Consider the following 24,066-nt stretch of genomic DNA (forward strand, 5'->3'; position numbering starts at 1 on the left):
TGCCTCCGCATGCACGCCAGCAGGCCGGGTGCGAATGGTGTCATGCAATGACGTTAGGTTTCTGTTCGAGTGACCTCTTACCATCAACTCGAGTACAGGTGTGTCGAACAGGGTGAAGCTGTGGCACGAGCGCAAACAAGAGCCCTTGAGGCCGGAAGACCTAGAAAGGCCCGCCTATACAAGTACCAGGTCCCATCTTAGCCATTTGGCAAGAAAGGGAAGAAAGAACATAAAAACAAAACAGACGAACAATTCAAGTTTCTCTCTTATACCAAACTAAGCAATCTTAAAACACTTAAAACACAGATCTGAAAATACAAGCAGCCTTTCCCATTAAAGATAGACTGTGGCAGCCCGCCACCTTTTAATTGGTCCCGCCACAGTTTTGTAATGAACCAAAAATATTTTTACATGTAAAAAAAAAAAGTAGTGTTTCGCACCATTGCTTCAGCAAAGCATCTTTTATTCCCAGTAAGTATCCGCTATCGATTAGTCCAGCATCACTAATGCTTTTGTGACTGAATAAGCGCAAATCCCTGCAGGTTCCAAAATCTGGTGAAAAAAGCCTGGTGTAACAGCAGGGCCAGGGTATACTTGATCAGAACTAGCTTGTACAATGTGTCGTTGTCCACGACTGAAAACAAAAGTTTGGGGCCCTTTCTGGGGCGCCCTGGCAACTCACCTGGTGGAGCTAGCACGCCATGTTCAAGGCTGTGTCAGTGAGTTCGCGTCCGACCTGTGGTGCCAGCGCACCATGGAGCGTCTCTCCTCCCAGGCAGGCAGACTGGAGTCCCTAATCCCTGGAGTTCTAATTTGGTGGTTTTAACTCGGGTTGCATTGATATAAACTCAAAAACAGTCATTACGGATGAGTCCTCCTCCTCCTGCACGTTCCTCATGTGTGTAAGGGCAAATTTGGACAATGTCCCTATCTGACTCTCGGGACATTGTTCAGAGTTCGTATGTGGAAACTGTTACTGTGGTGTAGCTGTTGCTGCAAGTTGCCATATTCAACGTGTTGTTGTTCGTCTGTGCTGGTGGGAGTTATTTTTCTGCCTATGGCATTATTGGCAGACTAGAATACTTTATAGGTGTATTCTGCCCCCTGATGGAAGAGTTAAATCCCTGGTACCTGTAAACACACGAGTACCGTCACTTTTTTTTTTAGAACTTTGGCATCAACTTGGTAGCGAAACATCGATTCTTATGACATCCCTAGCCTATACAGTACTGTGGTCTTTCATATTATTTCTTGAAAGGGGTTTAATACCAGTGACTTTAATGCAATGAGAGGGAATAAAACAGGTCTGTATTTTGTGTATCCCCTTTCTGTTAATGTAAAACTGAAGCAGCTTGTTTCTGTCATATCATTTCAAATAGTCCTGCTGTTAAGTCGTGTAAATAACCTATTATGCGACTTAAAATGGAAATGTTCCAGGGATTATCTTTCCATCTTCTTCTTTCCAGTTTTCCTGAAACATTATAATTGTAACCTCATGGTATAATCAATTCCTTATTTGTAATAGCTAGTCCTCAAATTCCACTGTACAATTTTCCATCAGCTACACTTTAAGACAGCTAACTAGCAGTGACAAAACACTGACAATACAAAAGCTGCTCAGCTAAAAACTGTCCATCCTTCTTCATTCTCCTGTTTTGCCAACGCATCAGATCAAACGACTGAATGTCAGCTCGATGATTTATTAGCTGTGTTTCTGATTATCCACTGTAGTTGGAACAGGATTGGTATTCTTGTGCCAGTAAAAACAACCATGTCTGAGCTGAAAGAGAATGAGCGATGTCTTAAGGTTTGCACTGTTTCCTGGAAGCTTAAAAGAAAATTTTAAAAATACTCTTGGTGGCCATGCAGACGGCATAACGGAGCCAAGATAGCTGACGCCCATCACCACCACAGTAACAATAAAACCTGAATGTTGTTTTTCTACTCACTTGTTTTTAAAAAAAATATGTATATTGAAAAACCCTTTTACATAGGGTGGAAAAAACTGAGTGCGGTATGTAATGATGGTTATGGTATGGGTCACTCTGCCTTTTTTAATTCTTGATGCCTCTCTGTTCGCAGCAAGCTTGAGAAGCAAAAAGAGAAGAAGAGAAAGGAGGAGCAGAAGAGGAAAATAGCCAGTTTATCGTTTAATCCCGAAGACGAAGGAGAAGAGGAGGAGGAAAATGAAGAGGAAGAGCAGGATTGTGAGTATTTATGTGAAGGATGTAAATGTGCCAGCTAAACAGGAAGTGCTGAGAATCGTGTTCAGCCGTATACTGTCCCTCCTCTGCCCTTTTCTCTTTTGTTGTGTGTGGTTTGGCAAGATAATCCTCTCCTCAATCTGTCATTCTGATTCAGTCCAAGCCATCACTAGTGAATTGGAACAGTGTTCCAGAAGGGTCTTGGAGGGGTTAAAAACGGGGAGTCCAGTAAAACGAAACGCACGTCCCCATGACAGGCTATGAGTTGTTACCCATAATGTGAATATAGAAGTTTAATATTTGATCATTTCATCCTTTTACAAAGTTGCTTATATTGTAGCTTTGGTTACCTATTTTGTTTTATTTTGCTCATTTATTGTCGTCGTCTGATGTTTAAGCAGTGTTAATGAGTGTTTTAAGGCATTACTTTGATGATTTGGGAAGATTTATCTATGTCTAAATGTGTGCTAAATATCAGGAGACAGTTAGCGTAGCTTTGCGTAAAAACAAACAACAGGAAACAAATGAAATCCGCCAGGATGTCTCCGTCTCAAGGTTGTTGTCATCGTCACCAGACTCCACAGAGTCGCTGCTCTTGTCCATGACATAGTCCAGCACATGACCCCCAGCAGAATCACAACATGTCATTTTTACACTTTGGTTATTTTGCGGCTTAAACAAATAAGCTATAACATGTTAATTAGGATGTTTGACTTTGTCAAATAGACTCTCCAGTTAAGAAGAAGAAACTGGGGAAAAATCCAGACGTGGACACGAGTTTCCTTCCTGATCGAGACAGAGAGGTGAGGTATTTTAATGTGTACAGGTAGCTTGATAGATGTGTTTTGCTGTGTGTCTGTCTACATTCCAAGTAAGAACTATAAATACCGGAAGGACTGAAGGCTCTAGTTTAATTGGCAAGCTGCACAAACAAAGGAATAATTAGGGCAAGAAGTAACTAGTTAATACCAGACTAACCAGATATACAGTTGTCCCTGTGAGCTCTATGTACAAAACAAACTCTTTGTCCCAGAACGAAGGGATTAGATTGACAAAACAACATGATAAAGTTTGCATTTTTATACTGGGACTTGCTCATTTGTCTCTAATGTTATATTAATGCAATGTGGCCCTCTTCTGAAAACCTGTACATTTTTACTGCATTCACTGTGTCTGCTCTTTCCGTCAGGAGGAGGAGAATCGTCTCCGAGAGGAACTCCGGCAGGAATGGGAGCTCAAACAGGAGAAGATTAAGAGTGAGTGTCAGAATTACTTACAAACCCACACATGCCTTATTATTACTTAAATTCAGTAGTATATTATCCATGTATCTCTTCACTCTGATAACAAATAAACATTCTGTCCACCATGTCCCACTTTATGACCCACGTCTCAGCTTTGGAGACTTCCTCACGCTTTGTCTTTTTCACTGCTGTACGCTCACACTTCACTCTCAATCCAAAAATAATGGTGGGTTTGTTTGTCTTCAGGTGAGGAGATTGAAATTACATTCAGCTACTGGGATGGCTCTGGACACCGTAAGACTGTCAAGGTAAAGCATGATTAGTATTGATAACAGGAGATATTTAAGGGAAAAACCTACACAATTCCCTTGGTCGGACAACACACTCAACATAGTGTTTACTCTTTTTATGTTTTCATTATGTCTCTGTGTGTTTCACTTCCAGATGAAGAAGGGAAATACCATCCAGAACTTCCTCCAGAGGGCTCTGGAGGTCCTCAGAAAGGACTTCAGCGAGCTCAGGTGAGACATGGAAGAGTTGAGGAGGCTCACCCAAACATACACTTCCACTATTAATCCAGAATCCATCCTTCTTCCTGTGATTTCTCCTTTCATGCATTCCCTCTTTGCATTGCATGCATCCCCTCAGGAAGAAAATCCAAACAGACTAAAAGGGAACTGACAAAGGAAAAGTTTGTGTGTTGAAAGAAGTGCAGTCTGAGCACAGCTGCTAAAACACAGCACAGATGTTCATATTACTTTGAGACAGGATTTTACCCTCAGGAAAGTTATCATGACGCCATTTATTTAGTTATATCAGTCAATATATAGTAGAAATCCAGTGTTTATGTTACAAAGTAATACACCAGGAATGTGTGCTTGCACGTACCCGCTTGGCCATCGCAGCGCCTCACTGGATGACTGCATCGTCAAAATTTGAGCCAGGTTCAACTTTTTTTCCAGACCACCTAGTGTATTTATTTATTCATTCATTCATTCATTTATTTATGATATCTTTTTGGTTGGAGCCCTACTCTGCTGCGCCATCAGACTGCCCTTATTTATGCGATGGGAGCTGCATTTTTTTAATGCAAAGACAAAGTCTTAATATGGCAAGTGAGTAGTTGCAGGAGAGGAAACAACACCTGCTGTATCAGGTTTAAACAGAGGAAACCCTTATTCAGCTACACACACACACACACAGTATGTTTGCCTTCTCAGCCCCTCCAATTGTAAACACTGTAGTGAAAACATTTAGCACTGTTGTCTGTGTCTCTTCTGATTCTACCAGTTACCTAATACCTAGAAATATTACCTTCTGCCATTCAAGCCTTGACATAATGTTAAAATGGATTTATATGGGACTTCATTTCTTGTCTGCAGGTCTGCTGGAGTAGAGCAGCTGATGTACATCAAAGAGGATTTGATAATCCCACATGTAAGCTCAACTGTTCACTTCACTTCATTTGGAGTTAAAGTGTCACAGCAGAGTCAACACTTCTCATATGCGTCTGTCTTCACTCTCCAAGAATCACAAAGGAGCTCCCTTAGAGTCACGCTCTGCCTGCAGCGGATTTCAGTTCAGTTTAGTTTCAGTTAGCTCCCAGAGAGGGTTGCTCACTTCAGTTTAGTTTTTAATGTATTTTTAATTAGTCGTGTTAGTTTTTTTAAATAATAATATGGGGGCTATTTGTCGGGGGCATAATTTCGGAAGTTTAGAATAGATACTACAATAAAAACCCAACACTTGGGGCGCTGTGGTAGCTTACCTGGTAGAGCTGCTGCCCCATGTACCAAGGCTGAGTCCTTGCTGCAGCGGTCACAGGTTTGACTCCGACCCGTGGCCCTTTGCTGGGTGTCATTTGCATATTCATACATTTTGTAATTTTTAAGGGAAGAAAGAGTAGATGTCTTTTCAAGTATTTTACTGTGGATTTTTTATTTTTTATTTTTTTGCAGAAAAAACATCAGACCAACATTATTTGCATATATGTCTTAACATATGTCTGGAGGGGATCTTTAAAAAAGGATTTGGGGACAATAAAAGACACTGTGGTTGCTGTCATTAGTGTTTATTAAGTCCATAGCTGTGGCACTCTTTCATTCATTGAATCTCATCACACTTTATTTATTTGTCTCATTCAGCACCACAGTTTTTACGACTTCATTGTGACCAAAGCCAGAGGCAAATCTGGTAAGTCAACACCAACAGCTTCCATATACACTACGTTGATTTGTTTTTACATATTTTACTATTTATTGGTTGAAAAGCCAGAAGCTTTGTACTTCTGTACAGTCTGTGGAACAGTATGAAGTTGTTTCTGTATCTTTTTTCTTTAGGTCCTCTTTTCAGCTTTGACGTCCACGATGACATTCGACTGGTGAACGACGCCACTGTGGAGAAAGATGAGGTGATGATTTGTTTACAGTAAAAACAGATGATGATGATGTAAACCAATGCCAGCCTTGATGGTAAAAGAAACTGAAATGACCCGTGGATGCTTAATAGATCGTCTACAAATCAGTCAGTACAATATGTTTGTCATTTCTGGTGTTCCCCTGTGTTTCTTGTTTAAGACTTAAAAGTGTTGCTTACCTCAACAGTATTTTATTTCAATGAGACTGTTTAATGAATTCAGCTTTCAGATTTCACAATCCGCTGCTGGTCCTTGTTTGGCCATGATCCAAGTATTGTGTTTTTTTAATGTTTCTGTGTTTTTCATTTTCTTGCTGAACTCTATATTCATAAAACAACAGAATTGACTAAGAAGCTAACTGGGAAAGAACTCTGCTGTACTTTTATAGCTTCCCTATCCAGTGAAGGACTGACAGTAAAATTAGTCTGAACAAAACCAAATGACATTTTCCATCCAAAACCTGTGCCCCTTCATATATCAAACTTAAGTAAGATGAACTGACAGCTGCTGAATGCCTTATCATACAGGACCTAATATGATCAGTCTGTAGCCTGTAGTAACATGTCCTGTCACTTCCATTTGTGTAGGCAAAACACAGGCTGGGGGGAGTGCCCTGGGTTCCTGTCCTTGAAGATGAGTCTGATAAACCCACATGTAAAAGCCAAATTAACACAGTAATGCTCTTTCGCCTCAAGTCTCATGCAGGTAAAGTGGTGCTGAGGAGCTGGTATGAGAAGAACAAGCACATATTCCCTGCTAGTCGCTGGGAGCCGTACGATCCTGAGAAGAAATGGGACAAATATACGGTGAGAGGCGTTTTGCTAAATGTGATGCTGGGTGTAAATTTAGTCAAAGGCAGCTTGACTTAGCTTCATCAGTTCTTCTGAGTTTCTCGGGAATTGAACCTCTCTGGGTGATTCTGTCCCTGTGTAACCTCACCCTTTCATGCTGCTGTGTTTCAGTGGAGCGTTTGAAGCTCCAGGCCACATAGAGTCTTTGCCAAGAAAACAAGTTTAAGTCCAGCTGGACCACTACAAAGAGAGGAGAAACCGCAGTCATGTTGTCAATTACCATAGGGCAGGAATATGACTCACTCTTCTAACATTCTCTGACAATACTGTCCCATTGAATTATGGTGGTTTTCTAATGAATGAAATATATTGATCTGAAACACACTAGAACATGGTTTTTTTTTAAATATAGTACTGTTTCAAAAGATAAAGCAAATAAAAAACGGTGTCTCCTGTCCGTGAGGAGGTGCAAGTTTGTCAGATTTGATAATTAGCATAATCAACACCCCTAACCCTGAAATTCCACTGGGCATGGCTTTATGTGTGTGATCCACACATCTTCAAATCTGTTGTTGCCTGCCATACGTTGTTTACATGTGTATTTTGTCCTTAAAAGGGATACAAAAGTGTGTTTCTCCGCTTAAAATCTCCTCTAACCTGCCAATTTCTCGTTTGGTGCCACAATGCCAATCTTGCTATGGAATAACTAAATCTTATCACACAGGGATCCCTGAGACTACATCGAATCGAATAGAGGTCCATGGCATTGTGGTTTTAGGTCAAATGGGTGATTTTTGCACAACGGAGAAAGGCAGCCTGTCTGTGAATGACTCATATGACTCTGCTCTGGACCACACATTTTGTCTGCAACTCTGGCTAAAGTCAAAGCAAGAGATAATTTCTGTACATAGCACATTCTCTTAATTCCCTTGTACGTGCCTCTTTAGAACTGTTTGTATGAGATTTTCCTGCATGAGGCCCAACTTAAAAAGATCTAGTGAACACATAATATCAGGCTAATTTGTTGTATAAATTGGCTCTTAAAGGGTGATTTTGGAAAGCTTCCAAAGCTTTGCACTGTTGGATTGTAACTATCAGAACATCATTTAAAAAAACCACTTTAGCACTTAAATCTACACTCACAAACTGTGTTAATGTTCGAGAGTGATATAGAAGTATTAAAAGTATGAACTTTAAGATTCCCTTAGGGAAAATCTCTGTGTGTGTGACACATTGCTGCTCTGTGGGAGTATTTATGCCTAGGGCGCTGGAGCTGCCAACTTTTACTTGCATGGGCTGGCTACGACATATCAGTGACTGTTTCCTCTTGCTAAATAATAACAAACAAGATGCACAAATAGTTTCCTTAGAATGAGCTGTTTATTTCTACAGACACGGCGGGTCCTTTTCTACAGAGGCCGCCATGTTGAACCACCATGTTTCTACAGTAAACAGACAAACCAAACACTGGCTCTAGATAGTGCCTTTTGCATTTTTCATGGCCACTGTAGTTTCTCCTACACACTTGGAAGTCAAGTGGCAACTTCACTGCTAGATGCCACTACATCCTCCACACTGGGCCTTTAATCAGTCATTTAGACATGACATGTTCCTTCCTGGTGGAGTAACGTTGTGTTCTGTTTGTTTTTCAGATCCGGTGAAACGTCTGTCTTCTCCACTCTTGCGTCCTTGATGCAAATGTTTTTCTGTTGATGTTATTTTACTCTGCTAAAACATATTTCATCAATGCTTTATCAAGATTTGATAAACTATTGATTCATGATTTTACTAGCTATTTGAAATACTAGTTGTCCCAAATGTATTTGAATGGCCAGTGTAATGATTCCTGTGAAAACAACCCCACATTTGTATGTATATAGCTCATAAACATGTTGTAGCATCTGTGCTTAATAAAATGAACCTGGCTATGACCTACTGTGCTGAAGAAAAAACTTATGTTGAAAATATGTTCTTCATTCCTGTGTTCATGTCTTATGTGATCATGGTTTCCTTTGCTCCTTCTGCTTACTATAAATTGTGTGACAGCCAAACCTGCAATGTGCCCCCTGCTCCTGCACAACAAAATGAACAAGTTTGGCAACGTAACTGTTGTAATGTGTGGGAGCCTCCACCCATAGCCTGAAGACACCACTCCTATAGTATCTCTCTCCCTTCTCCCTGGGTCCTGTCACTCACTCTCACGCACCATCGAGAGCACTTTGACTAAGATTTCTCTTTTCGCACCGAGTGGTGGCTTCTAACAGCCGTTCAGTCCACTGTGTGTGTGTGTGTGTATGTGTGTCTGTGGTGGTCTGCTGCTCACAGTTGGACAGTGTCATGCCGGCTGTAGCAGCATGTGGAAGGTAGCTCTCGTTTTGTACCAGCTGTTGGCACTTTGTCAGCCGCTCTGGGCTCAGGATAATTTCACAGCCATCACTCCTCAGGACTGCAGTCTGGACTGTATACGACAGGTAAGCCAGATCTCACACCTTGTGTACATTTACGTGTGTGTGTAAGTGTGCCGCTGTGTTGACACTGAGCTTATATTTAATAGAGCACATTGTGTTTGTGAAACTGTAGACATTAAATTCCTTTATGGCCTTACTGGCTGGGTTATATTTTAACTGCTTTGCTCAATACATACACTATATGTATCTCATTATCGATTTAAATAGGTTTTTTCATCTTGTAATTCCAACAACGCCACCACTGGACTGTTTCTCTAACCCAGCACTTCTGGCAAGTTGTGATATAAACCGTATCCATAAACCAGGAAAAAAAAAATATTTTTTTATATATATATTTATGAAAAATAGGAAGAGAAAAAGAAAATGGCTTTCTGGTTGACTTGATCATATAACCTACAGCAGGTTCACGGCCTGGGGCCACAAGACAAATCTGTCGGTCAAGAGGGGACATTTGCAAAGCAGAAGAAGTTGTTTTCTCTACTGCATAATTTCACTTAAGGCCCCTTAAGTAATGATAAATGATAAATGATAAAAGAGATTTAACAATTTGAGAAGCAGGGAGTCAGCAGAGTCTAAAATCTAATAATCTGAATTTTAGGCCTTAAAATGTCTTAAATATGATTTTGACAGATTTGTTATTTATGAAAAAATTAGGACAGGTTTCATTCTGATTATAAATACTTAAACTGCCAGTGTCTCACAGCAGTTTAATCAAACTGTCATTTTCTCCTACATCTACAAGAAGGTCAAAACCACCTAACTTTAGTAAAAACACTGATAATAAGACAAAATGTTCTGACCTGAAGCCACTCCACTTCAGTGGGATGGTGAAATAATCACAGATCTGAGCCACGGCCCACTGTTTTCTATCTATAAATAGTAAATGCACAAAAGGAAGGTTATCAACCTGAGCTCAGCTCTGAGGTTAGTGGGTGTTACACAACAATCCAATTTAACTGACACACACTTTCATGTGGGAATGGCAACTTCTCTCGTTTTGTATCAAGTTCTGTATCAAGTTTGTGATCCTCAAATTTCAAGACCAGATTCAAACAGGAGGATCACAGTGTACAGATGGGACTGGATGGCTGAATCAAATGAAATGGAAAGCCACCCACACTGAGTGTCACTGGAGGATCTCTTATTTTTGCCATGCATGCCAAGCATGTTGATTATGTTCTGTCATCAGCTTGCGTGCAAGTTATTACTTAGGCTACAAAGACTTTCTGACTATCATTACCTAACCTGACAGTACCATTGTGTGAACCTCCATACACACACACTCGTTCTCCTTTCATGCCTGGGGCAGACACAGTATTTGTTCTTCTCTCATTTTCTCCACCTCTTAGTCTAGTTACGGTCTCGGTCTGGTAGTGCTTACTCTGTTTGAAGTTATTATATATATTATTTTTTTCAATTCATAATTGACAAAGACTAAAGTCATTTCCTATATATTTTTGTTAGTTTTGTAAGTATACTATTGTTTTTTGTTTTTTCCAAAGTTTAGTCTTTATTTTTATTTTAGTTAACTAAAAAAATGTTCACACCTAGTTTTAATTTTTAGTCTAGATTTAGTGAACTATAACGTGGTTTGAAGTGAGCTTTTCACATAAATACAGTTAGACTTAAGATGATTCTAAACAGATGATTACTGGGTATGGTATCAAGAAAACCAGAGGGAGTTGAGACCGAACCACTGTTAGACATTAAGGATTGCATGCAGAATGTTCTGAAACAGACCCACATTGTTTTATCAGTCCACCACGTACGACTCTACCTCTGCCAGTGTTGTACTGTACTGGAACCAATAAAAAAAAAAAAAAAAAGGAAGGTGAAACTCAATCAAGCAAGTCTAAAAGAAATTAAACGGCACACATTCTCAGTCACTCCTCAAAGGCGTTCATAGTGTTGTACTTGGTTGTACATATAAAGAGAATAATTGTGTAAATAATGAAAGAAGTGGGCTCGAGAGAGACTTTTACCCTGCTTATGTCTCATCTCTGGACACCTGAACAATCGCTGCGTTAAGTGGGCATGATTGTCAGGATGTTGGTTTTAGAAAGCTATATCAAAACACAATTTCATGCCCTCTGAAGGCAGAAAATCATCCTGACAAGCATTTCAGCTGGAGCTCATTGATGCCTTAAGGGTAGGCACAGTAAAAGACCAAAGAGTAAAAATGCATTTCAAGTTACCAGAAATATGCACTGCAGGGTGAAAGGAATTCCTATGGAAGCCTAAATGGGCCGTGCTTCAAATTATTATTATTTTTTAAAAACAAAAATGTATCATAAGAAAGTGAGAGTGTATCCGCTTTGTGTGCATATTTCTGTTTTTGTGCTCCCTTAACAGTGTTTTTCCATATGCATAGGCAAAAATGCAGTTGAAAGTGCTATGTCTGAGTTCATTCTTGTTTTCTCCCTTGCAGGGAGGACCTGTATGTGAATACTGCAGAGTAACCAGAGGTGATGTCAGGAGGGCTCTAGGTTTGAACTCTGTCGAAGCGTTTGGAAGTAAGTCGGATTGAGACAGGATGCGCGGGATTAATTACACTGTAAAACTGTGTTTAAGCACGCTCTACACATAGCCTAATTGCTCAAACATGTTTTGGCAGCAGTGAGATGTTGTTTGCCTTGTCTCTATCCTTCATGTCCTTTTAGTTATTTTTTTGGCCTTTTTATTTGATAGTGACAGCTGTAGATAGACAGGAAAGTGGGGCAGANNATTCAAACCCGGGCCGCTGCAGCAGCCAGCTCTACCGACTGAGCTAACCGGGCACCGTCCTTTTCCCTTTTATATCATTGACTAATCTCCAGACCCCTAAGTAAATTACATATTTGATGGATTTTTCATATTATATCCAGTACAGAACAATAACAGTACAGAACAACTGAAACTGTAAACAGTGAACACAATAACTGCAGAAAGTTTGTGTAAAACGAGCGATTTGGATAAATTCTGAGCAGATCATTATATTTTGTAACGTATTACATATTTATTTATTTTTTAACAATCATACATTCTTAATAGGCTTCCTCTTTGAAAATTCCAGTGTTTTCGTCTTCCAGACCCTTATTCTATTATCTCTTATTTTCTACTTTTTGAATGCAGGATGATGATATACAGGCCAACTGTGTATATTTTTCTTACAGCCCTTAAAATTAAGAAGGCCTTGAGACAACCCGTGAAGCTTTGGCGACCCCTAGTGGGGGTCCCGACCCCCAGGTTGGGAACCATTGCTCACCCAATAGCAAAATTCAATTGCAATAGCCAGGTTTCAACCAGTCGATGGAGGTCGCTATGCATTTTTATAGCACAAGTTGTGGAAATACTTTGAACCTGAATGGATCGACAACAGTACTAAATACATACATTGGTTGAACAGCAGAAAAAAAACAGTTTGGTTGCTTAGTAAAGTAATAATGGCGGATCATTCTTTGTTCCCCAAATATATATGGCCCATAATGGGAACATGACAAAGGATCACGTGTTCCCAGTTCTAAGGTTAGGTTTAGGGGGTTAGGGAACTTAGGACCCTGTGAACCCTATGTACGCTCCCCCTCACAGATTCTCTAGCATGGCTATAGACTAATCATGCTTAAATATCCAGTTTCCTTTCACATTATAAATCCAGAAGAGTATGCTGCACCGTCTATAACTCATAATGTACTGAGAATGTCAAAAACACTGTGCATCCATTGTTATTTCTCCTCAGGTTGTATTCCATGGCCCTGTTTTGAGTTGCTTGGAGAAGAAGACCCTACAATCTGTCAGCACTATGTCCAAGCACCAAATGATGTGACGGTTGAGTTTGTACATGAGCCAAACCCCAAATCTGACACCATTGTTGTCTCCTGGAAGCCCAGTTACTATGGTATGTTAATACAGATTTACAGCTAAATACACGCACCTATCTTCCTATAATTTAAAGCCAATTTCTGTGTGAGCTTGTTATGAGAACACATTCTTTAAATTATTAGAAGTTATACAGTGGTTTGGTTGGTTTTTAATAGTCTAGCCTGGCTTTCAGATTTATCAGGTTCCCAGGCTAACTCTAGCCAACTAATTTATCATGTCAGACACGAGTTACCCCCAAAGTCATTTTTTACTTCATCTTCATTTATTTCAGGTGACATACAGTAAATTGTTACTAAAAGGTAAACATGATTCCTTGTATTACGAGAATGCCATGAGACAGCTTGTTTAATTCAGGCAACTGTAGCAAAATGTAATTTATCGTTTAACTGACCTTGCACTGACATGGTGTGGTCCACGCATACATGATGGATTGCCACAATCTGTGACACTGCTTTCATTCTGTCCTTTTTGCAGGGATCACGTTCCTGCGAGGCTTTCAGGTGTCCCTCCAGGCTCTGGGAGGGTCTAGTATTGCCTGTCAGCTGTTTCTCTTCAACCGTAACCTCTCCCTCACGCCGTCACATGCTCAAAGGGTAGGAAGGGCCCACTTGCTTCGGCCTTTGTTGTTTTTTCAGTCTAGTGGGCTGTTTTTGACAACACAAAATCCTCTCTCAAGTTCTCACAGGAAGTTGTTAATCACAGGAACGTTTACAATGAAAATAAATTAGTCAGTGGAACCTAAATCTTTCCCACTCCTGTTTTACCAAAGGCACTCCCCCTTTTAGTTTCTGGGTGAACTGAATGTTTTGGGTGAGATCACAGTGATGCCTTCCAAAAACACAAAAAGTATGTCCTTAGAGGAAACAGCTGTACATTTTAAGCTGAAGATTATCCAAAATCTGTAAAAATGTCATTAGAGACTTCATTATTTTTTATTTATGTATTCTTATGTTATGAGAACAAGCTGATTTTTTTTCTTTAAAGAAAAGAAAGAAAGCAAAACAATGTTGTATTATACTATAATATATAATGACAATATATACAAGATTTTGTATGCGAAGGCCGTTCTGCTCAACCTTTAATAAGCACATGTCAAAAACTCTTATCTCACCTTATCAGATAAAAATATGCAGTGTGTTTAAAGAAAACCAAGGTCATGATTGCTGCTGTATTCTGCAGGTGTACACGTCTGACCCTTTCCCCAGCCTCTCCCTTGGATCCCAGTATGCTGTTACGGTCATGGCCCTGCCAGTGCCTGAGAAGTGGGAGAAGTTCTACCAGAGCAAGATCTTCTCCACACGCTGTAAGACCCGCTTTAAGTTCTAGGCTAGTCTAAATCACGCTGTTAGCTTATTTACTCTGCATTTAGTTATAATGACTTGTCATGCTCTGTCATCAGGAAGCTTATCTGCTCTCTAAGCATGGTACTTTACTTCATATTTCTTTAGTAAGACTATTGTCGAAACAATAGTGAATTTATAGTAATGAGCACATTTTTGTTTTGCAGCATGTGCAGAGAAGAACGGCCTTGAGGAGTGCAGAAAAGGTGTTTGACATTTTTATCAAATTCTCATAATTCCCAAATAAACAATGCCCACTAATCTATTGTATCTTTCAATATTTTATGGTCTGGTTGTAGACTGGTACCCCAAACATGTTGAGGTCCAGCAGAAAGGGACTGCGATCACTGTGACCTTTAACCTGGCTCCCCCAAACCTGGGCATCAGTAGCTACTTCTCACTGTGTTATGCAAACGGCATAAAGAACTACATAGACATAACACCTGTGAGTGCTTTCAACGTCTGCAGCTTTGTATTTTGTGTTTCAGTTTCATTCAGTGTATTAAAACCTTCTTGTTTCTGTTATTTATATTATGGACATATTTGATGATTAAGTGAACTTTATTATTAATTGTATCAACCATGCATATCGTTTCCTCAGAATTCCTCCAAAAACAAAACTCACCACAGCTATCAGCTGAATGACCTTCAAGAAGGAACTAATTACACCTGTGAGGTAAAATAAAAGAGCATTAAAGCTCATTTATACTTCACATTTATGCATAATTTATAAAACTATAACTGTTTTTCAACCAAAAGATCCTACGGTGGCTTTGTGTTTAATAAATAATAATGAAATATGTGTTATATGGGCTATACTCATGTATATATGTTTATTCTTTGTATTTCTTAACTCAAGGTCTACTTCCGGCTTCCAGATCAAATAACTGAGTGTAATGTCAAAAAGGTCGCTCGTGGTGGGAAACAGAGAGTTATCACTGGACTCTGTGGTTCCCCTGTGCTCTACGTAGCTTCTTAGCATCTTTAAGCTCATTGTTTTGGTTTTACAGGCTGCAACATTTCTCGCTCTTGCTACTCTCCACAGCGTGGTTCCTGCCAAGATAAAGCCACTGTGCCATACACATTACATGTTGTGCGGAACATGATCAAAGCTAGCGGCCAGCTGGTGACCATAGCAGAACAATGCAAATAATCTTGCTAATGTTGCTTCGGGTCTCGAGGATAAATAGGCAACCTATTGCTATACTAACTTTAAATGGTAATAATATCTCAGTGTTGTGTTTACAAAAAAAATAATTAATGCAGGTTTAAGATTATTTTGTCAAACTACAATTACTTTGGTTAAAGAATTAACTTTCATGCTCAACACTTCACTTGTCGCAGATTGCAGCTAATGAAATGGATGCAGTGAGGAAAACCTTCAATGTCCAGGTCATGCTCATTCAAAAAGGTAGGGGAGTTTTATTGCTGCTGATCCACACAATCACAGTGTATCAATATCCAAACCCCTCCTTACTCTGGAGATATGGAGATTTAAAGTGTGCTTTGGAAAAAAGTATAAAGTTAAAGTACAATACTTTAAAATGGTTGGAAATATTTTTATTTGTTTTCCTGTTATGATTTAGATGAAAAGATCCATATTGCTCTCATGTCTGCATGCTAATTACAGAGCTAGAGCCAGGAGGCAATTAGCTTAGCATAAAGACTAGGTAGAAACAGGTGTATCGGTTATAAATGATAATTAGAACACAGATTGGACAGTGGTATCAATCTTCTCATCTAACTCTTGGCAGTAATGCAAAGACTGTAGGCGCAATTCCTAAATGTCAAACTATGTACAGCGCCTCTTGAAGGTCTGTCACAGAACTGTAATCACAACTCCTCCATCCTCACCAGGAGCCTCACCAGGAGCCACACCACTCCCTGTCACTCCCTCCTTGGCTCTGGTTCTCCCACTGTTTCTGGCTGTATTAGCCATCGTTGTAGTCTTACTGGCTGCTCTCACCAGGACAAGGCTGCAGTTGAAGAAACTTTTCATAAAACCAGGTGCAAAGACATACCACTTACTTCATGTAAAATCACTATAATAAATCATGATAACTGTTCATTTCACACCAGGGAACCTTTCTTGTACCTTTTAATAGTTATTTTATTGTTTTTATTATTCATTGACTCTGTCACTTTTACTGTCTTGAACTTTGCAACATCTTCGTGTCTTCTGTTACATAAATAACAATAACATTTATGATTATCCTTACCTCCGGCCTGTCTTTGCCATTACCAGCATTGTGTGAAATGCAACATCACCAAGAGAGCGGCACTCAGGAGGAAGTAGTGTCGTTGCCCAGAAACAGGCTGACCCCTCCTCGTCTTCTGATTTGCTACAGCAGCTATGATGGCCCTGCTCATGTCAAAGCCGTCATGCAGTTGGGGGCTTTCATACAGCAGCACATGGCCACTCAGGTAGGTTCTGCTGTGGTAGAATTGGACAGACAGAAACCAATTATAAACAACAAAAGATAAATATATATTTTGGCAACATATTACAAAGCTAATGATTATATTTTCTATTTCTTTGATTTTCTTTCTTTTAATATAAGATGGGGTGACACTGTTCTCCCTTTTTCTTCCCAGGTGTGCCTGGACCTGTGGGACTCTCTGAGCGTGGCTGAGGAGGGCAGTATGGCCTGGCACTGCCGGCAGATCCGGGAAAGCAACTTCATCTTGGTGATCTGCTCTCGGGGCCTGAACCACAGACCTGAGCCTCCAGAGCCAGAGGGTGACAGCTCAGATGGGGAGGCAGACGGAGGGCTGGGCTTTGGGCCCAACGCCTTTAGCTCAGATGTAGCCATCAAACTCATCGGAGAGGAGGTGGGCCGAGCCAAAGCCAGAGGCCAGGACTTGTCCAAATACATGGCGGCCATTTTTGAGTACTCTGAGGAAACTGACATCCCCACTGAGCTGAGGCTGGTATCTCCCTACACGCTGACAAGGGACTTATCACTGCTCTTCTCTCACCTCCATGGGGTGGCTCTGCATAGTCCGGGGGGTTACCTGAAGATAAACCACATTTCAGAGGAAGGCTTTACTAAATTACCATCTGGAGCAGCTCTGCAGTGGGCTATCTCTGAGGCTGCGATGGAAATGAGGGCAAAAAGCTGTCACTCTGCAGAAAGAGACTAAACACACACAATAAAGGAATCCATACGCCCTGACTTGATGATGATCCTCAGCCCAATGTAGGAGAAAGGTTGGCCTGAAGATAAATGGTCATGATGGCCACAAACTTTTTAGCTCCATATCTGGCTAGAAAGGAGAAGCCATGAGTGCACAGCTAGAAGGTGATTAGTACATGTACAGTCCCTGCTGGTGTGCCCTTAACCACTCGCCCAGCTAAACACCCCTGCCTTAGTTGTGCTGCAACGTCAGCAACCATGCACTTTGACCAATTAAAAGTGTTAACATGCTACATACTCTTTGTGTGTACACGAAGGATTTGTACAAAGAACATCCAGTAATGTGTGCAATGGTCAGTTAAGCTATCTTAGACCTACAAATGTATCTGGTATACTTTTTTTTGTAATTTCTGGTAAAAAAAAATTTGTAATAAGCACTGTATATTAATTAAAGACTTATAATCCCTATATAATTGAGTTACTGAAGTGAGAATGTTTTCATTGAAGTACATATTAAACATTGTATACATGCATGTTGACAGTCATCCTTATAGTTTATTTATACATGTGCATATCTCATATTAATGGATTAATGGGTCCTATAATTTTTTGCTAATATGAGGTTACACATATGGAAAAATGTGTCATCTTGCCTTTTGTATTATCATTTTTGTGAAATGTGAATTCTCTTTTGTGCATCTAATCTAATAAAATAATATGGAAACAAGTTTTCTTTGGCTCATTAAATTTATAATATATGTATGGAGAGCCATTTCATTCAAAAGCCTGCCCAAACTGCACACCACCTATCCAGACACCACAAATCGTGCTGTTGACTGGAGTGGTGGTGTGCAGTCTGGATATCTGGTGTCTGATAAGCAGTGGCATGTCCAGATTTGTTTTACTGGGGTGGCACAACCCCCAATTGCATGAAATTAGCATAAAGTGGGTATGTCTGCAAAGGGGAGACTCATGGGTACCTATAGATCCCAGCTTCATTCACATATCTTGAGGTCAGAAGTGATCCCTTTGAAAATGGCCATGCCAGTTTTTCCATTGCCAAAATTGTGTCTAACTTTGTGCCATTATTTACCCCCCCCTTCCCCACAGGCTAGCATGAAATGGCTACCAATGGTCATCTAGTTTTATATGATAAATAGATTTACAATGGAGGCTGCTACAGCCTCTGAAAGACAGTGTGGAGTGGAAGAGGGAAGAATAATGAGGTGACCAATCAGGTTTCAGGGGTGGCCAGTACCCTGCAGGTAACTGGACAGGTGGTGTGCAGTTTGGGAAGGGTTTTCAATGAAATGGCTCTATGTATATATATACGATGGGTTTACTTTTATATATGACTGATGATGAGTGAATGAGAAAGAAAAAGCAAAAGGTATGTCCTATGCTGTAAGTTGCCAGGCTGGAGGAAAACCCCCGACTTTTTTGTGTCTAAAATAGCTTTTGTGATCAGCCTCATCTGAAGAAGATTAATGACACAGCGTTTGGAATTGTAGAAGAGAGGCACTGCTTTGTTTGCCATGTATGTATAAGGGACAATTCAATTCAAATTGTGATTCCGGTTTATTGACTTGAGCAACAAGATCTGGCAACCCGGTTGGATCGTCGACGTTGTGAGCTCATTCGGCTCTTTCTGTCAGACAGACAGCGTGGAAAGATGGTGCTCGATTTGGACCTGTTTCGGACCGACAAAGGCGGCGATCCAGAAATCGTCCGTGAGACCCAGAGGAAGAGGTTCAAGGATGTAACACTCGTTGATAAACTGGTGGCCGCAGACACAGAGTGGAGAAAATGTAAGCGCCTTTTCATTCCTGCTGTTTCAGTCATAGCGGCTAACGTTAGCGCGGTGGCTAATGGTGCTAACGCCAAACGCCGAACTGCAGTAAGAAATGCGGCTATTGTATGGTTAGCATGCGATTATAGCCAACTGTCACATCCCATCGGAGACTTCAAAAGATTTAACACATTTATAAAACCCAGTCTTCTATTCGGCTACTTGAAATGCAGAAATAGTACTCGAAAATATGCTTTTTTTTATATAAATTTGCTTGTCATCTCCACTCACACACACACATTGAAATGGTTACCGGGATGCTTTGGGGCATTATATTCATGCCATATTTACCAGTTGACATTCGTTTAAGTGTGTGTAAATAGACAAACAAACACCTAATTCACGTGAATTTGTCAGTATGCTAGGAAACAACATATAGACACATTGTAATGAGGTTTGGCATGATGTTCTCAGCGGAAGAGGAGCACGCTAGTGTTAGCACAGCTAACACCATTCAACAAATCTAAATGAGCCATATTGTTATCCTCCACGTAGTTAAGAGTAGTGACTTAATAACAAGTGTCTAAATACAGTAGAGGTAAATGGACACCGGATAACCTCACACACCCGCCGTCTTATTGACAGATGAAGAGCTAAATGTTGGCTATTGCTGGGTTAGCTTAGCGATGCCGGGTAACGTGCAGTCTGATGCAATCCCAGTGAAGTGGAGTCAACCTCGCCCTGCAGTGCAGCTCCACACTGTCGGTGTCACTCCGAACCAGCTAACATGGATGACATTATCAGCACATTGCTAATGCTATTTAAGTGATCAAATAAAACAGTCCCTTTACATTTTCATCATCATTTTTGATTGTACGAGGGCGAATTGCTGCTGACAGCAACACCTGACCCCAGGTTACTGTGCTACTGCAGCTCTCTCTCTCTCTCACTCACATACACACTCATAAGCACAGTCCCATGCACTGACTGACTGTGATTTACTTCAACAGGCCGCTTTACTGCAGACAACCTCAACAAAGCCAAGAACCTCTGCAGCAAGAGCATTGGGGAGAAAATGAAGGTATGGAAGCACCGGGACATTAAATGACCAAACAGGTTGTTTTCTCTTCTAGTGCAGAATGAAAGAGGAGGAATAACCCTGTCGGTATGTGTCCACTAACCAGACCTGAGACCAGAGAATATTTGGACTGTACTTTTGCTTCTTAACACCTGTGCTTGTTTTGAATGCAGAAGAAGGAACCAGTTGGGGAGGATGAGTCCGTACCTGAGGAAGTACAGAACCTGGAGTCCCTAACAGCTGAAACGCTATCGGTATGACTGTCGGTGCTCTAAGCCCTTATGACCACCTGTATGGTAGCATTTTTGCATTCTGTGAAACAAATCTCTGTAAACAGACTGGACTTAAAACCTACAAATTGCTTCTTTTGTTTCAGCCCCTGACAGTAAGCCAGATCAAGAAGGTGCGGTTGTTGGTGGACGAGGCTGTGGAGAAAACTGACAGCGAGAGGATAAAGCTGGAGGCAGAGCGCTTCGAGTACCTGAGGGAGATCGGCAACCTTCTGCACCCATCTGTACCCATCAGCAATGATGAGGCGAGTAGTTTGATAGAGGCCCATCTGGTTAGAGTGGGAGATGAACAGTTGGTACAAGAAACAAAAACTCAAATATTGCATTTACAAGGAGCACTCAGACCGTTTTGGGAGGAATAAAGAGACTTAAACATCTCGGCATGGTTTGTCTGCAGTTTTAATTGACCCTCATTTGCAAAGAGAAAGCTTGCTTGCGTTATAAAAATAAAATGTTTAAAATGGCCAGCAGCCATGAACATGGAAGCAGAAGCAGCTTTTATGACCTCTTTGTACTAGTTTGTTTATAGTGTGCATTTATGAGGTTGTTGATGGGCTGCAACTAATTGTTTTATTTTTATATACATTATAAAAACAAAAAGTTTAGTCTATAAAATGTCTAGAATTGTTTTAAAAAATGCACATCACAATTTCCCAGAGATTTCAATGTTTTTGTCTTCATGCTGCTGATGATATTTCTATTAATGGAAGAGTTGGACATTTTGGGAGATATTTACACATTTTGTAGTATCGAATGTACCAAAGTTATAAAATCTCCCCGCGGTCTACTGACAATTGCACATGCTCTGCAGAGACACAGAGCGGGCCGGTATGTGGTATTGCGGCTAAGGCACAGATACTCTTTATTTAACAAGCATGGACCAGGTAAAGAACGGTCATAGAGAACGGTCCCGGTTGGTGGCGATGTCATTCGGTCCCACGCTGGTTGCGATAGTTTCGATAGGCTACGTCATTAACAGCAAGCCTCCTCCACGTGGGGTGAATTGTATTGTTGGGCGACTTTGTAAAACATCCTGCTGTTCCTGAATGATACAGCGAAAGAGCAACAGAAAGAGGTGGGGCGGGGGAAGAGTGTGTGTGTGTGTGTGTGTGTGTGTGTGTGGAAAAGACCAAGATTAGCAGATTAAAGTAGTTGCTGACTTGAGAAATAACCTACTAGAAACTATTAGTTTAGTTATATTTAATGATATAAAACAGAAAACTAGCCGGTCCTCACATTGTATAAGCTGGAAGCCAGTAGTGTTCGGCGTTTTTTGCTTGATAAATGAAAAATGTAATTGTTGCAGGATAATTTTTAGTCTGTTGACTACTCAGCTTTATCTGATATTCCTCTGGTTTCCTCCTGACAGGACGCAGACAACAAGGTGGAGCGCACCTGGGGTGACTGCACCGTCGAGAAGAAGTACTCCCATGTTGACCTGGTGGTCATGATCGATGGCTTTGATGGAGAGAGGGGAGCTGTCGTGGCTGGGAGCAGAGGTTACTTTTTGAAGGTGAGTTCAAATATAAGCAGGGCATGAACTAGTCATTTACTGCAGACAGACACAACCAACATTCTTTCAAGCTTTTTTTTCCTCACCAAAGAAAAAGAGCGAACAACGCTTTGCTTTGTTACGTGTAAATCAAGAAACCAGCTGTTATTTTCCTCTCCTTCGTTTTGTTCAGGGGCCGCTGGTGTTCCTGGAGCAGGCTCTCATCAATTACGCCCTAAGGCTCCTCTACAGCAAGAAATACACCATGCTCTACACACCCTTCTTCATGAGGAAAGAAGTCATGCAGGAGGTCGCCCAGCTCAGCCAGTTTGACGAAGAACTTTACAAGGTAAAGGTTAACTTGTATTTAACTTTATAGGGTGCCATTGTTCGTCTGTCTGACTACACAGAGAATATTATGTCTTGCATAGTCCTGCATTTTGCTACATTGAGCAGTATAAGAACAATAGGAAATAATATTATGGAAATTAAACACCAACCAAATTAGAACCATTGTTTTGAAATGAGATATTGAGGTGTCCACATACTTTTGGCCATATAGTGCCACCTTGAGGCCCAAACAAAGAGCTGCACATTGAAGATAGTACTAGCAGTAGCGCACCTTTTGTCACATCTGCAGTTAGTAAACGTGTGCCAGTATACTGAATACACTATATACCATGATGAAACACAGCAATGGTAGCAATACCACCCGCAGTTTTTGTTTTCTTACCATCATTGGCTGTTGTTTCCCAGGGCGCCATGAACACAGCACAGCACTCCTTTCCTCATTAGCTGTTTTATTTTAATTAGCCACACAGGAGCACCTTTCCACTGGTCAACAGAGGCAGAGCAGCCACAGCAGAGCCAGAGAACCGGGCCCCTGGGTTTTCAGGTCCACCTACTGACAGACAGCATGCATTTTATTTATTAATATTATTTATTTTATGTGACTGAACTCACTGGCTCAGCTTCAGCTCAGGTCATGGTTTGGTTGCTAGAAGGGAGCCAGTGTGCAGAGGGATGGGCAGTGCCAGTGGGCTCTCATAGCCCAGTGTAACTATGCCATGGTCAATCGCAGTTAAGTTACTGTTTATCTTGAGCCAGGCCACACAGCAATGAACACAATCATACAGGCTTAATAGTGAAAATATAGATTTTTTCTTTTTTTTTTTTTAAATATTCGGTATCGGCCGATACGTCAAGTTCAGGGAGCGCAGTCTGTATCGGGAAGAAAAAAATAATATTGTAACATCTTTAGGTTTGATCAAATCCAAGTCAAATGTGGTGTGAGGTTAATTTCACTGTATTTTGACTCTTATGGTAGTTAGGAAAGTTTGAATAATATCATGATAACGGGATGTTTTTAACCACAGTAAGCATTGTAGTAACATCCCTATCTGCTGGTGCTTCATTTTTGGATAAAGCCTCTGAAAGTGACGTTTGTTCGGTACCAGAGGGGATGGAGACCATGTAGCGGTTCTCGTTGCTATGGCGAATGAGGGCTGTACGTTATTGTGAGCACAGCAGTAGCCCGGCCGACCCCAACCAATGTGTATTGCATCATGGTGCGACTACACAGCAGCGGTGCTGCAGCAGCCCACCACAAGCATTCATTGTCTGCTGAACGTATGAGCACAACATGTCTGTGACTCGTGTGTGGCTCCACTTGCTGAACTCGACCGATTTACGCTTGAAAATCTTACTTCATGTGGTAATTGTTGGCTTAAAATATATAATGTATAACAATTACAGTTACAACTAATATAAACATTTGTTTTTGCCACTATTGTGTAATTTAAAAGAAAAAAAAAAGAAGCACAGGACATGATTAAAACGGATAATCACTGAACTGTAGAAAATTAGTGAAACTATGGGACTGCTCCTGGTTTTTAATGACTGAGTTCATGTGGACTGTAAATGGATCTCTGCCCGGTGTTGCCTCCTTCTCAACGCCCG

General features: G+C 40.8%; 3 protein-coding genes across 3 annotated transcripts in view; all 3 read left to right on the forward strand.

The window, feature by feature from the left end:
* Positions 1-8,586, forward strand: part of fam50a (family with sequence similarity 50 member A) — a 10,114-nt gene extending 1,528 nt beyond the window's left edge. The window contains exons 4-13 of the mRNA XM_035656770.1: positions 2,083-2,207; positions 2,931-3,007; positions 3,394-3,460; positions 3,695-3,756; positions 3,893-3,969; positions 4,831-4,885; positions 5,593-5,641; positions 5,788-5,858; positions 6,560-6,670; positions 8,308-8,586. Of these exons, the coding sequence (XP_035512663.1) occupies positions 2,083-2,207; positions 2,931-3,007; positions 3,394-3,460; positions 3,695-3,756; positions 3,893-3,969; positions 4,831-4,885; positions 5,593-5,641; positions 5,788-5,858; positions 6,560-6,670; positions 8,308-8,316 (703 nt within the window). The 3' untranslated portion in view covers positions 8,317-8,586. The remainder of the gene's footprint in view (positions 1-2,082; positions 2,208-2,930; positions 3,008-3,393; positions 3,461-3,694; positions 3,757-3,892; positions 3,970-4,830; positions 4,886-5,592; positions 5,642-5,787; positions 5,859-6,559; positions 6,671-8,307) is intronic.
* Positions 8,587-8,721: 135 nt separating this feature from the next.
* Positions 8,722-18,166, forward strand: si:ch211-207e14.4 (interleukin-17 receptor D). Its single transcript, XM_035656773.1, has 12 exons — positions 8,722-9,126; positions 11,552-11,636; positions 12,839-12,997; positions 13,456-13,574; positions 14,161-14,284; positions 14,489-14,527; positions 14,621-14,766; positions 14,923-14,997; positions 15,666-15,732; positions 16,191-16,328; positions 16,567-16,745; positions 16,917-18,166. The coding sequence occupies exons 1-12, from the start codon at positions 8,950-8,952 to the stop codon at positions 17,463-17,465; spliced, it is 1,857 nt and encodes a 618-aa protein (XP_035512666.1). The 5' UTR covers positions 8,722-8,949; the 3' UTR covers positions 17,466-18,166.
* Positions 18,167-19,090: 924 nt separating this feature from the next.
* The window catches only part of sars1 (seryl-tRNA synthetase 1), a gene marked incomplete in the record, with an annotated part of 8,693 nt that continues 3,717 nt past the window's right edge, over positions 19,091-24,066 (forward strand). Inside the window, 6 exon segments of the mRNA XM_035657065.1 lie at positions 19,091-19,266; positions 20,258-20,328; positions 20,499-20,579; positions 20,702-20,860; positions 21,985-22,128; positions 22,301-22,456. Coding sequence (XP_035512958.1) covers positions 19,131-19,266; positions 20,258-20,328; positions 20,499-20,579; positions 20,702-20,860; positions 21,985-22,128; positions 22,301-22,456 — 747 coding nt within the window.

Source organism: Morone saxatilis, unplaced genomic scaffold (assembly GCF_004916995.1).
Source record: "Morone saxatilis isolate NCDOM2014 unplaced genomic scaffold, NCSU_SB_2.0 Contig15, whole genome shotgun sequence".
NCBI classification, from domain to species: Eukaryota; Metazoa; Chordata; class Actinopteri; family Moronidae; genus Morone; species Morone saxatilis.

Coding starts and splice junctions, on each gene's coding strand:
- si:ch211-207e14.4 (XM_035656773.1), top strand. CDS start 8,950: ATGTGTGTCTGTGGTGGTCTGCTGCTCACAGTTGGACAGTGTCATGCC. Junction 9,127..11,551: donor GTCTGGACTGTATACGACAG/GTAAGCCAGATC, acceptor TCTCCCTTGCAG/GGAGGACCTGTATGTGAATA. Junction 15,733..16,190: donor GGTCATGCTCATTCAAAAAG/GTAGGGGAGTTT, acceptor GAGCCTCACCAG/GAGCCACACCACTCCCTGTC.